The sequence below is a fragment of the Motacilla alba genome, chromosome Z (assembly GCF_015832195.1).
Source record: "Motacilla alba alba isolate MOTALB_02 chromosome Z, Motacilla_alba_V1.0_pri, whole genome shotgun sequence".
NCBI classification, from domain to species: domain Eukaryota; kingdom Metazoa; phylum Chordata; class Aves; order Passeriformes; family Motacillidae; genus Motacilla; species Motacilla alba.
Window position 1 is genome coordinate 40,934,361 of NC_052046.1, and position 14,527 is coordinate 40,948,887.

A 14,527-nucleotide genomic window follows, 5' to 3' on the forward strand; every position below is an offset into this window, starting at 1 on the left:
GAGAATAATATTTTTTCCTGGGCTTGAATAAGAGGCAGCTCTTAAAAACTGAAATCTGGAGACTCAAATAATAAAACTTAAAAAACCCCTCAAAAACTTCCAAGATAAATACTGATACTGCAACTGAATGAAATGCAAAAGAGCAAGTGCCCTTGTTTTGACATACACATATAGCGAGGACAAAGGCAGACATGCTCCTGTATTGGCAGGACAAAACCACATATATGCTTGACAACATTCCAAAAAATCACTGACCAACATATATAAACTAAAGAAAGTATCCACTTTCCAATGCCAGCCTTGCTTAACTGTGTGTACAGTGATAATCATATATTGGTAACCTACTTGAGCATCAACATGATGTTTCCAAGAAGGAAATGGAGAAAACACATCCTTGAAATGAGAGTTTCTAGTCAGAGTCAATGTCCTTCAGTTTCAATGTTACATTCAAACCAGTGTATGCAGTTACTTTCTGCTATTCTTCAGCAAGGTAAGAAAATAAAACCCACAAAGGAAATTAGCATTTAATGTCAGTGACAGAGTCTCATCTTATGTGGCAAACAAGAAGTCTAGCTCCACGGTTTTTGGTATCCAACAGGTTCTCAAAGATGGCTGTAAAATACAAATCAGAACTATCACTCTGATTCACTAAAAAAGAATTCTTTGGAAATGTGGTGCAGGAGCTCTTTCAGATCTGATTTAAATATTCAGCATGGAAGCCAACCACCACAGCATACATACCACACAGTGTACACAGAAACATTTTAGTGACAGGCACCTTAGACAAACAATTCAGTGTGAAGGCAGCTCTTATCTACCTGACTTTCCTCAACAATACATGAAGTTAAACTCCTAGCAAGCTGGAGCTCAAAGCAGTGAGGAAAGTATTTCTGGCCTTGATCAGCACTACCTTGCACCTACACACTGGCTGACAGCACTTCTTCTCTGTCACTAGCAGCCACCACAACTTCAGGTGCCACTGGTTCCCATCCCTCTACAGTACAGGTCTCCCCAGGCAATGGTGAGATGCTGCTTCAACATTAACATTCAACTACTCCCTGTTCTTCCAAGTAGCTGCTTCTGCAAGCAATAGAGCTTCAGCTACTAAACTGCTGAGTATGCGTCCAGAGTGACCAAATCTGGGGAAAAAACCAGACTTGGTCAGTGCTCTTGAAAGGCTGAAGATCCCCACTGCACATGGTGGCATCACTCAGTAAGGAGCCTTTCCTTACAAGGATGTGGAAGCTTCTTACATCATCCAGTTACAGCTAATCCTTGGAATCCACTCCAGCGTTTACAGCTTCTAGTCTGATACGCAATTAATTATTTTGCATGGGAATCTATGATACCTATCTTCTTACCCTAAACAACAAAAGAGCACATAAACCCACTTGTTTTTAGCCAAGCCTCATGTCAACTGGAAAGTTGAAACAGGACTAGAATATGTTGTCCAGAAAAGCTGTAGCATGCCCATTGTTAAAAACATGACTGGATACAGACCTGGACAGACTGCAGGTGACCCTGCATGAGCATGGAGATTGCATTAGGTAATCAAAAGAGCTGCCTTCCCACCTCAGTGATTCCGTCTCTGCTTGTCATTTCTTCTGTACTTACCTGAAATGTTAGAATGCAAATCATACCAGGTATATTTTTATATTTTCTTTTGTTGTTAAATTAAAGAATTCCTGTTAACAAGATATCCTCTGTTCAGGTTCAGCTCGTGCTCAGAGCTGGGATGGTAAGCTCTACAAAGTTCAAGAGCATCTTTAGATTGCCTCCTTCTGCCCATCCTCTTCGCCCTCCCACTCCATTACCCTGCACATCACAGTGAAGACTTGTTCTCCGGTTTCTTATACTTACAAGACTCTGAAATACAAATACTTCTGAAAATACACAATTACCAAGAAAACTGTGATGCAATAAGACAGCTGAGTCAATCTAACAACTCCATACTGTTGATGGCTGCCCCTATTCCTCACATCTTTATGCCAGCACTGAGGATCAGCAGACAACTGTGTCAGCAGTTCTTTTTGGCTGTAATACCCTTTACCTCATAATGCATTGAAGTTCTCCTACAAGGCCAGAAAAGGACAAGATTTAACACACAGGAGATGCACGGGTTGCAGGAATAAGGACAGATGTTGTCAAAATGGAGTCTGACTTCATTTGGTGGCCCATTGTGTTGTCCAACCACTCATCACCACTCATCAGGACTGAGTTTCAGGTATTTTGATTTACGGCCTGTTCTAGCATTGTGTTCGGACAGCAAAGTCATTCTGGACCTTCTATCCTCAACTGGCTCACTTCCACACGTCCTATGACACCATCTTCTCGGTGAGGCTGACACCAACGGTAGACTGCTCTGTACTGAAGTATTTACAGCACATCTAATTACATCTTAGGTAGAACATGTGTTCTCTGAACTCTGTTCTAAATGGCTACTGGCTCTGTGTCTAAACACTGATATCTTCAATGAGCTTGGCAAAAGAAAGTTATTGTAATTCAAGAGCTCATCTACTGGAAACAGCTTTTCGGGTTTGTGTAAAACTGTGAGCTTTCATTCATATGTACTGCCAGAGGTGATAGCCTGCTCTATCGTCTCCTCAGTGTGCAAAACACATTAGAGTTGGATTTTTTATTCTTTCAAGCCTGTTTCTCTGTTTAGAAGGATGACTTTTGCTTCACACAGCTTAACTGTGGAATAGAAATTCCTTCTCTGAGAGTAAAGACCTGACAAAACCAAAATTTCTCAAGGAATACATGTCTCTACTGTGGCAATCCTTCTCTCTTCTGAGCATACCTGTTTAATTCACTCTGAATGTTACAGTAAAAGCTCAGCTGCCTGATGCATTAGTATGTAGTACCTATTTTGTTAAGACATGGTGTACTGCCCAGGACCAGATTCAGAAAGCAACAGTCTCAGTCCTATTTCTGTCAATCTGTTTACCGTCTAATCCTTGCATTCTCCCAAGCCCTTAGTTTCACTTTCAGCAAAAAGTCCCAAAATGTATAAATGTAAAATATGAATCTGAGAACAAAATACAGCTAAAAAAAGATAAAATAACACCATACCAGCCAATTAAGCAACATCTCATTGTTGTCTCATGCAGGTCTCGTTCTTATCTAAAAAATTCTCTACCTTTCTGTAGTGATAAACTTCAACTTCTAGTGACTATTACAAAAAAAAAGACCAAACAACAAACCAATCAAATACCTCCAAAACAGGGAACAAAAATATTCTTATTTCCCCCTTAATTCCTTCAATTTTTTTCCAGTGACGTATTTTCAAGACTAATAGACTGTGGGACCTGTCCAATACCTTACCAGATATCCAAGAGATTAAGTAAAGAAAACTAAGCCCTGCTTTACCCTGTAAAGTAAACAGCCAAGAAGATGGTCTCCACTCTGAGGCGTCTTTTCACACAGCATCAGCCAATAAGTCACTAAAGGTCGCTATAGTGACTTAAGGTCACTAAAAAATATACTCACATGTTACATATTGTTTAGCTTTATGTTTATTAAAAAGCAGTAAGAAACCTGACTGAGGAATGATAGATTACAGACAAAAAAACTGACAAGTAATAGTTAATCTGGTAGGTAGCCAGAGCCAGTAGAGTATTTTATGGAAAGGAACATCTTTGTTCTAGAACTGCTGAAAACCAAATGTATCTCTTCCAGCACAAGTGGAATTTCAAAATTCAGAATGGTAGCGTTATTTTTCTACCAGCTCCTTCAGACAACAAGCAGAAAGACTAAGGAAGTCATTACCACAAGACAACTCCAGAATCAAATCAATATGCATACATCCCTTCATTCTGTCAATTAAAAGGTGTCTGCTTGTTATTTATTCTACCAAAATACCAGCTCTAAGATTGGTGTTTTCATCAAAACTTTGGGTTTTAAAACATGGAAGAACTTCTGAGGCACAAGGCATGATAGGGTCTGACAGGATCCATCTGTCCTGATGGATTAAATTATTTTTGGCTGTTAAGTGACCCGCTGTGCCACTCAGACATTCACAACTTTATGGAACAGGATGGGATTCACCTGAGAGTACTAAGGGAAGCACTTGCCAAGCTGCTCTCCATCATTTATCATCAGTACTGAACAACCAAAGAGGCTGATGACAGGAGGTTGGCTAATGTGCTGCCCACCCTCAAGAAGGGTGGAGAACTACAGGCCTGTCAGCCTGGCCTTGGTGCTGGCAAAGGCTATGGAACAGATCATCTTGAGTGTGATCATATAGTACATGCAGGAAAACCAAGGGATTGGACCTAGACAGCATGGGTTTGGGGAAAGGCAGGTGTCACCTGACCAACCTGATGTCCTTTCATGACCAGGTGACGTCCCCAGAGGGTGAGGGTAAGGCTGTGGATGTTGTCTACCTGACTTTCAGCAAAGCCTTTGACACCATCTCCCCATAGCACACTGCTGGAGAAGGTGGCAGCCCACGGCTTGGACAGGAGCACTCTTTGCTGGGTTAGAAACTGGCTGCACAGCCAGGCCCAGTGTGGAGGTGAATGGTGCTGCATCCAGCTGGGGGCTGGTCACTAGTGGTGCTCCTCAGGAATTAGTATTTGGCCCAATCCTGTTTGAAATCTTTACTGATGATCTGTATGAGATGGGCTGTACTCTCAGCATAATTCACTGATGACAGCAAACTGTGTGGGAGTGTTGACCTGCTGGAGGGCAGGAAGGCTCTGCAGAGGGATCTGGACAGGCTGGATCAATGGGCCAAAGCCAAAGGCGTGAGTTCAATAAGGCCAAGTGTCAGGTCCTGCCCATGGGGCACAACAAAACCTGTGCAGTGCTATAGGCTGGGGCAGAGTGCCTGGGAAGCTGCCCAGCAGAAAAGGGAGATACTGGTCAGCAGTACCTGGTAGACAAGAAGGCAAATGGCATCCTGGCCTGTATCAGCAATAGTGTGGCCAGCAGGACCAGGACCAGTCCCCCTATATTCAACACTCCTCAAGTTGTGTGTCCAGCTCTGGGCCCCTCATGACAAGGAACACATTCAGATGCTGGAGCAAGGCCAGAGAAGGGCAAAGGAGCAGGTGAAGGGTTGGAGCTGGAGAGGGTAATTCCTAAGAGGAGTAGCTGAAAGAGCTGGGGTTGTTCAGCCTGAGGAAGAGGAGGCTCAGGGGTGACTTTATCACTCTCTGCAACTCCCTTTGAGGAGGCTGTAGCCAGGTGGGGGTCCATCTTTTCTCCCAGGCAACCAGTGACAGGACAAGAGGACACAGACTCAAGCTGCACCGGGGAGGGGTTCAGGCTGGAGATTAAGAGGAATTTCTTCACTGAAAAGGAGGTCAGGCAGTGCACAGACTTCCAAGGGAGGTGGTCAAGTCACTATCCCTGGAGGTATTCAATAAATGACTGGACTGACAACCAGTGCTATGGTTGACAATGGGTATTGGGTCGAGAGCTGGACTTGATCTTGGAGAATATCTGAAATGTCTGTTGAACACCAACACAACATGAGAAACAAACAGGATAAACATCAAACACTGGTTAGTTCCCAGAGCAATGATTTCTTTGGTGTCAGCAAGACTTGGTGGAACAAGTGCCACACCCGACATGCTGGGATGGAGGGCTGCAGGGTCTCCAGGAGAGATGGGCAGGGCAGGCAATGTGGAGGAGATGCACTGTCTAAAAAGGGGAGGTTTGACTGCACAGCCCTTACTGTTAGTGATGACGTGGGTGAGAGACCCTGGTTTCAAGGGAGTGTGTAGTGTCTGCTACCACTCCATTTCAAGGTAGTGTCTGCTACCAACAGGCACACAGGAGAAATCTCTTAGTGTTTGTTCTTAGTGGAGATTGCAACTTCCCAGACATCTACTGTGAACACTGTACTGCTTTGACTAGCAAATCTGAGAAACATGTAAAGTTTCTAAGAAATAACTTCTGGTCACAAGTACTCAGTGAGTCACCTAGGAAATACGGCCTCCTAGGCAGAGGACTTTGTCAGAGGAGGTTCAGACTTGATGTTAGGAAGCATTTCTTTAACAAGAGGGTGGTCAAACACTGGAACAGGTTTCTTGGTTGACACCCTAAGCCTGACAGTGTTCAAATGATATTTGCATAATGCCCTTAATAACAAGTTTTAACTTTTAGTCATCTCTGAAGTGGTCAGGCAATTGGACTAGATGATCACTGATAGATTCCTTGCAACTTAAATACTACTTTTCTATTTATTTTGCAAATACTTATCACTTGCATTTTTCCATACTGATTCAACATTTGCATGAAGTTACTATAAATGCCAAGATCCCTTTTTCCCAAGCTTCAAAGTCCACACAAAAAAACCTCACTTTTTTTTTAATGTAAGGAGAGTCCTTTCTGTCTATGACCAAGATTACAATGAAATTTTGTGGGCCAGAAACATGGTATGAGGAGGTTACATATCTCTTCAGAGAGCCCTGATCTTTGTAACTCTAAACAGCCCTGTATTATTAGCCAGCAGAACTTGTATTTGCATACTTTTTCAACTCACTTGTTACAATTCTGAGAGCATGTGTCCAGGTGTTACCCCTGACGAATCCCACCATGACTTCTCACCTTTCTGATATTCCAGGCTTTCTCCATTTCCAGTCTTTAAATCAACTAAACATCTATGCAAGGACATTCCCTAATGTCCTAGGACAGCGTAATTCTCTAAAAGCTTTTGGGAAAAAACCCATGGAAATTGAAGCAAAAGTTTTGGGAAAAGATCTAAGAGTTTAGGCTTCTCTTGCACTGCCATATCTGCATCATCATCACATCATGCCTGAATCATTCACAGAGTTCATGCAACTGAGGAGACCTGAGCATGTAAAAGGAAAAAGTCCCTTTAACATACATACAACTCAGTAACGTTTATATTTAGACTGCAAAGGGAACCATTTTGTCATGCCAATACCAAATACAAATTTATTATTAGTTTTTGGTTGTTACTTACAAAAAAAAAAAAAAAGAACTTTTTAATTTACATGCCTACATCCCTCTCACACCTCTGCTGCAATGCTCTCTCTCCATCAGGGGTTCAGCTGCCTGTAAGGATTCAAGGCTGAGCTAAACACAGTAAAACTACATAACTTCGACTAAGAATTGTAAGAAAACAGCTAAGTTTTCTGCAAGAAAGACTTGTGACAAAAACACGTAGAAGATAAGAGATGAGACAGGAGTTGGAAGTCTAAAGTAGGGATCACTAGCTGCTCAAAGACACATGGCAAAGTAATTAGTCAAACAGAAAGGTAAAAATTCTGATAAAAAAAAGGTGAAGGTGGGAGGGTCACTGCCAGTCATCACATTTTTCAAAGCACAAGTGCTGGAGGTGAAAGCAAACAATTCAGCAACACTGTAGATCTGTCCAGTGCTGTTGAAGCAGATTCTTCTTCTGGCTGAGGTCTGTCTAGACAACAAAGACTTCTAAGCACCCCACTGCTCATGAAGGCTGGGCCACAATCTGTAACGGCTAGCTACTACTTGGTAACTTTGTACTTCTGCATTTAGCTGTGCAAAGTATGTTGCTACAAGTAAGATGCTCAACCAAGCTGACCTAAAGAGGGGAGGTAACAGACAAATGGAGAAAAAGTCAGCCTCAATACCTCCTGCCTGAATGTTGAAGACTGAAAACAAGACCATCAACCTGCAACTTAGAGTGATATCTGGAGACGTGAACTCTCTAAATAGGAAAAATGTCCATTACCCATGGCTGTAAAAACATGGAAATTACAATTTCCTAGATAAAATTCCTACCTTTCCAAAAGAAGTTTTGGAGATGCAAAGTTACTCAGAAGTGATACTCTCCAAAGCACAGTCCTCAAATTAAAAGCCTGGAGATATTGAAAGTGTACTAGGTTTGTTGTCTGCTGGTTTGTGACTATGCCACACTGATCAGAATGAGTACCAAAAGAGTATGTTCTTCTTTAAGAAGATAATAAAAGAAACACCAGGCATGTTTTTGAGCCTGGCAGACACTTCCCAGTTTAAGAAACCAGCATGACAGAAATAATTCAGATAACCGATATCCTTACTTTCACTGGAGAGTACAGACTTTCTTCTCCATTTCAAAGATTCTACAAAGCTGTACACCTGAAGACAATATGTTTGAACCAGGAACTGATTATATTTAAGAGATATATAGTAGCTTTCATATAAGAAGTCCAAATTCAAACTTCTCCATGCATAAGCCATAATTACAATTTTGTAAGTCAGTAAACTGAGACGGGCTTTAGAAGCTCATTAACAGTTCACTACAATACGACCGACTGTGCCAAGATAACTTGATAGTTCTGACTGCTGTTGTACTGTGCCCATTGTATTACGATGTTTCCATGGATTTAATCAGTGCTTATTTATGCTTAAATGACTTTATTTGCATACTAGAAAGGAAGAGATAGACCCAACAGATAACAAGTAAATGGATAATGAACACAGAACAAAGATCCTGGATGAACAGGACTGACTGGAACATTAGCTACAAAAAAGACTAAAATTTGCTGCATGAATTAAGCAATTCAAGACATAGCAGCTTGCTCTGTAGATAACACAGGAACCGATCATCAACCATCAAAACAAATTGCTGCTGCTGACTGCATACATTTCTAGTGTTTGTAGTAAGGTGTTACAAACACATTTTATAGATCTGTGAGAATACCACACATGCATGCAAATGGTGTTATTCCTGAAGAGCAGTTATTCAACTCAGTTATTTTCTTCTATTTTTTGGCATTTAATGCTTTTACATGAGAAAAGACTTAGTAGGACATCCAAAAAATGTACTTCAAGAAGACAAATATTCTTATTACTTCAATACTCTTCTGCGCCACACTTTGACAGATACCAAATAAATTGAAAGTCTTCATTGACATCACTGGCCTGTTAAAGTAAAGCTAAACAAAGCATTGATGCAAAGTTGCATGACACCATAAATGACCCATGAATGCAGAAGAAGAGACAGAACTACAGCAGTTGAAGCCCCCTCACTCTGTGGTGAGGGCAACTCGTGTTAGACCTCTAGGTGAACACTCAGCCAGACATCAGCTCCTAATAAGAGATGCAATGACACCCTTGGTAATCAAGGGGTAATAGGCATCAGAAGGAGGGCAGAGAGGGGCTTAGCTGTAATCTCTCCCCCCAGCACTACCACTCTTCAATTTCATCTATTATTGTATCAGAAACCTAACCTAAACAGCAAAATTCCTTGGCTTAAGATGTGAGAAAGACCTCTGGAAAAGTCTAGAATAAATACTGTTACACCTCACACTGTTCACAAAGGATGTTGGTAGCTTGTAGCTTTAAGAGGAGGTAAACCCACCAACAAGGAAAAGGCATAAAAAGCGACTGGGGAAAAAACCCAAATCAAGAACAACAAACACGGCATGGACATCACCTGTCATCAGCTATTTGAGTTGTCAGTACTGGGGTCAGTTAAAGGTGGCAAGGCAGCAACCTCAAGCACTTGCTCCAGAACACCATGGAGGCTGACCTTCCTTGTCCAAAACACTAGTCCAGCCAACTGTTATTTTCTGGCGTTTCAAAGGGCATTGTTACAATTTGGGACTGGAGTGGTGGGGATGTGGGGGTTTTCTGTCACTGCTACAGAGCATGAAGGGAAATGCAGGTACACATAAAGTAACATTTGGCAAATGAACACTCAGAAGTCTATAGGGTACTGGCATCTTCCATAAAAATGGCTCAATACTTACTGTGCACACATGAGGCCAGTTCTCAAGCTGATAGAGCACTTCTGTGCTAAGATCCTCCCGGTACATTTCCCGATATATCTGAGGCATCTTTGATAGTCTGACACCACTGCTGTACTTGCTCAGCAGCTCCTTAATGCGACTTTGAAGTTCATGGACATCGGCAGCAGAAGAGCCAGGGGCAACAGTATGTGTCTCTGCAGCGGATGTATTCAAGCTATCTGTAAAAAAAAAATTACAGCCTTCAAATAAACACAGCCCTACAAACGGAAAGAGAGATCATTACCTCCATACTTAAAAACTAAACATGGGAGCTGCCAGCATAGCACCAACTCTAAAACGTGGCTCTCCTGCCCAGCATGTCTGGTTCCTATGCCAAAGTCACTTCCTAAGGCAAAGAACTATGGAAATCTCAGTCATTAAGTAACTACCTAAAGATGAGTTTCCAATCACTGTAGTTATTTTCCTAAGATATTGCTACGTGTTACTTCTGAAGGGATTCTAGAAGAGAATGCAGAACTGTCAGCCCCACTGCAACTGAGACACTGCATTAAGGTAGTATCCCAAGAGGGGCACAGGATAATTTCTTTATGAGTACAAACACCAGAAAGATACTGCATGACAACCAAGAATGTTCTTCTATATTCAGATGTACAATCAGACCAATGATCTGCCTTTCATTCCAAGATATGTCCTGAGGAAAAGCCTCCACCCAGCAGGCAGCTTTTCTGTGCTACTGCATCCAAGGAAGCCCTCCAGTGGAGCAAGAAAAGTGACAACTGCTCAGCTGCTCTGGGCAGTTTCATACATTGTGTGTAGGAATTAGGCACTCATAATTCTAGGGGGAGGTTCACATCACTAGCTTACCTGCTGCCTCATTTCTACTCCTCTTCTCCCTTTGGTGGGGTATATTTGCTACCAGACCTGAAGCTTCACAAATGAGGCTGACAAGTCTCAAAGAAAGCAACCATCATTTTGCAAGCCCATCAGCTGCACAACTGTTGAGCCATGCAGGCAGAAGAATTTGCTGGACAGATACATTAGTAATACTGCTCACTCCTGAAAGCCAGGATTTCATCCTTATACCAGATTTCTACCCACTGGTGAGGTTAAGCTTACTCCTCCCATTTCCAAACTCCTCACACTGGCTTTGTGATTGGCTTTGACACTTATTGCCCAATGTTTTTCCTAGAAGACTGAGAGGCAGACAAGCAAACACACGTTTCCTCAGCACAATAAAATAAGAGTGAAAAGGTTCACTCGCAGAACTTGATTCCTCATCCAAACTCATCTTCATTCAAAACAACTACTAAGATGGATTTTTTAAAAGATGAAACCCTCTCTGAGTAGTCAACAAATCATTTCTCAATGGGCATACCACTTGACTCTGTGGAAGAGCTTCTGGACAGGTGAACTTGCAACTCCTTTTGAAAACGTGGTGGGACAGTCAGTCTCTTCTCAGATCTAAAATTGGAAAGAAAATTGCTTTGAATCATTCTTATGTCTCTAAACAACATTCCATTTGCTTTTAAGACTTACACACTAAATAAAATGCATTCCACACATTCCATACACTCCTAGAAGGCCTCCTGCACAAGATGAGTAGTCACAATTGTCCTTGTCAGGAAGACAACCTGATCAGCAGTAACAGGACAGATCAACTGGTCATTTACTCATTATTTTTTACTCATATATTTTTCTCATTATTGTGAGAAACAAAACACAGTAAAAAGACATTAGCAAAGGGAAAACATCTAGGAACACACAGGCATTCAAGGTCTTTTTGTGGATGCTGTTGGTTACGCTGTTTAAGAGATTCTTCTCTGAAGATCTCTCCCACTGAAAGCACACAAATGTCATGCTTGCAGGTGTTCTTCTGGAGTCCCCAGAAGAATACAGACTTTACTTGGGAATACAGACACCAAAATGAGCTCCTGAAACTGAAGAGGGCACAGAACCATGTAGCTCACACAGACCTGGGAAAAAATCAGCTGTGGAATAATTACATACACTGCAACCAAAAGGGAACAAGAGCTGGAGAAGGGAATTCAAAGACTAGGCAACATCTCCACCACAGCACAGCAGGTTGTTCTCAACCAGGCATCTCCTGACCAGAGCAGACCTTGCACATGCACTGGGCAGGCTTTACAGAAGACCTCTGTTCAGGGGCCACTTCTGGAATTCAGAGACAACAGTGGAGCAAGCCACAAACCTCACCAGCTGCAGAAACACCAAGGGTGATTTTCACAGCTTCACCTGGACTCTGAGAAGGTAGGACAGAAGTTCAAGTGTGATGCTGTGACTAGTTGCAACAGGAAGTCAAGATCAAGAAGCCCTATGTGTCATCACACTGACTTTTAATCAGAGCATATCAATGAATCAGAAAGAGACCTCCCACATTCACATCTCTTCTAAGAAGCATATTAAAATATTTAACATTAATTCGTCTCCCCTGCTTTTATGCTGTCCCTGTTAGATGAAACCATTGCTCCTTCATCAGCTATGGGATATCACTTGCACCAAAGATCATACTTCTGTTCTGAGTCGTGTCCCACAGCACTAGCTATGAGGACAGGCACTGCCCAGCTCAGCAATTTACAAAACAGGAGTCATGCCCAGAAGTGCTAGGCAGCAGCAGATCAACCAAAAGCACATTTATGAAACTCAGTAAGTACAAAAGCAAAGCCACCCCCACAAAAACAAAACTTACACTCACACCTGGCACTTGCTGGGTACCTGAAAAGCCTCTTACAATACTACATCTGCACTACAGAAAAACCCTCTACTTTGTGGACACACCCCAGATGTCCACACAAAGTAGCAGCAGTCTTTTCTTAGAAGGTGGCTGTGGCTGCCCATGCAGATGCTACGAGAAATCCAGGATCCCATTTCTTTGTACATGTACCCACTAGTATGGACAACTCTAAGCTGAATAAATACTCAAGCTAAAATAGTCCTCTTAAAGGAAGCAGACTCAAAAGAGACTACCACCTTTGCTAGGCGGAAAGCAAAACAATCCTGCGAAATAGCCCCATGGGTAGTGGAGACTGTCCTGCTACCCCTGCCTGCCAATAGCTGTGTTCTAGTCTTCTGAAGGTGAGGTGATACACACTTGTATCACCTTAAGCCCCACATCAGGTGGCACCAGTGATGTGACTGCAGGGCAGGCCAGCCAGAACTACAGGCAACTTCCAGTGAGGAATAGGGCAGATGTTCCCTGCTTAAGCCATGCCATGTGAAGACCCTGGAAAGGAACCTGGAACAGAGGATGGATGATTCCCTTCTGCTGCATGTAAAAGCTAATTGGATTTGGGATCCTCTCAGTATTAAGAGACTTTATGTAGGGTCTTCCTGTGCTGTCTGTTGTGGTTCCACAGTTTCCCACAACGTGGTGCTGACATCGGCTTTGAGCCCAGCTATCACCAGTTTTGAGTGCTGCAATCAGACAAGTATTGTGCGACGCGCTGCTTGCTCACGCAGATCATGACGGTTGTACGTTTCCACAGTGAGATGGGATATGGCCAGACAGTGCCAGGGCCAACACACTTCCCTTCCGTTTCCAGGTATGGACAACTCAGCTACTTGCAAGGCCTCATGTTCCTCAGCTGCTAGAAGCCTGCTCCCAGCAAGAGGCCTCCTAGCCACACCAGCAGCCTGGCCCTTCACAAATGCCTGACCAGTCATGCAGCCCTGCCAAGTCCCCATGCGTAGCTCCAGCTGAGCAGCTCATCTCACTGCCACACATCACTGCCTCACAATGAAGGGGAGCAATGCCTGTCCCTGTCAATTGCCTTACTTTGGTAAGGCCCATGCCACCCCAATCTGCTCTCTGGCCCTTGGACAGTGCTATCTAGGCAGCAAGGCCAAGTGGTGGCCAGCAGTAAATGGCTCCTGCTGCTTCAAGCAAGGGGGTCACCAAGCACCTGAACCTGTTCTCATCCATGCTGCTGCTTTCCAGCCTCAAGGATCTCTGCAGTTAGCCTTACCAGCAAGGCCTCTCCCTGCTTCTCAGGGTCCACAGCAACATAGTCAGGATAACCTCAGAGATTGCTGCAATAAAGACAAGCCTCAGATCCTGCAAGAGCATCTGCAAGAAAGCCTCGGACAACTACCTTCAGCATTCCTCTGTTGTCATGTGATTATGACAGAACCGGGAAGACAAACAACCTTTTCCCTTTCCACCAAATGCTGCACAGGGGCAAGCCCCTGAAGCTGTGATCATAAAAATCTCTGAAAAAAATATCACAAAGCACTACAGAGGTGGGACATAGACTTTGGCAGTCACAAGAAAACCATCATTTCCAGCCTCATTGAGGAGCTTCACAACATGATATTGGGTGGAGCACTAATACCTGTCAGCATCGAAAGTCTGTCCACCAGCAGGACATTGTGTCAATGCAAGGAACACACATAGCAGTACAGATGTTCAACAGAAAAGGAAAAAACAGAGATCCCTATGTGGAACCATGAGAGCATGAATGTCCCTTCCTGCAATGTGGGTACAAGGAGGGGCAGGGTGGGTAACAGAAAGTCAAAAACTGCACACAGATAACAGCTCACTCTGAACTGGGAAGTGGGGCAGAGATAGTCTGTTACCCTCAGGACTTGTCTCACTCAACCTGAGATGGGAAGGCTCAGTCACTCTCATAGTCAAGTGCTGATACCCTTGCTGGAATAGTGCCCTCAAGCTTGTGCCAGATAACTATGAGGCTGCTGTCAGCCCAGGATTTTTGGAGATGCTGTTCGTAACTCCACTCACTGCACACTGTTTTTTGAAGTCAGGACCTCCTGGCTCAAAGAAGCTTTCCCTCCAGCAATTCCCAAAGTACAAGCAACTACAA

At 43.2% G+C, this 14,527-nt stretch overlaps 1 protein-coding gene across 7 annotated transcripts in view; it reads right to left on the minus strand.

Annotated features, from left to right (window-relative positions):
* TDRD7 (tudor domain containing 7) overlaps positions 1-14,527 on the minus strand; it is a 47,373-nt gene that overhangs the window by 17,573 nt on the left and 15,273 nt on the right. For all 7 annotated transcript variants that reach the window (XM_038124646.1, XM_038124645.1, XM_038124642.1 and 4 more), the window contains 2 exons: positions 11,065-11,150; positions 9,690-9,907 (listed from right to left, as the gene is read on the minus strand). In XM_038124646.1, the coding sequence (XP_037980574.1) occupies positions 9,690-9,907; positions 11,065-11,150 (304 nt within the window). The remainder of the gene's footprint in view (positions 1-9,689; positions 9,908-11,064; positions 11,151-14,527) is intronic.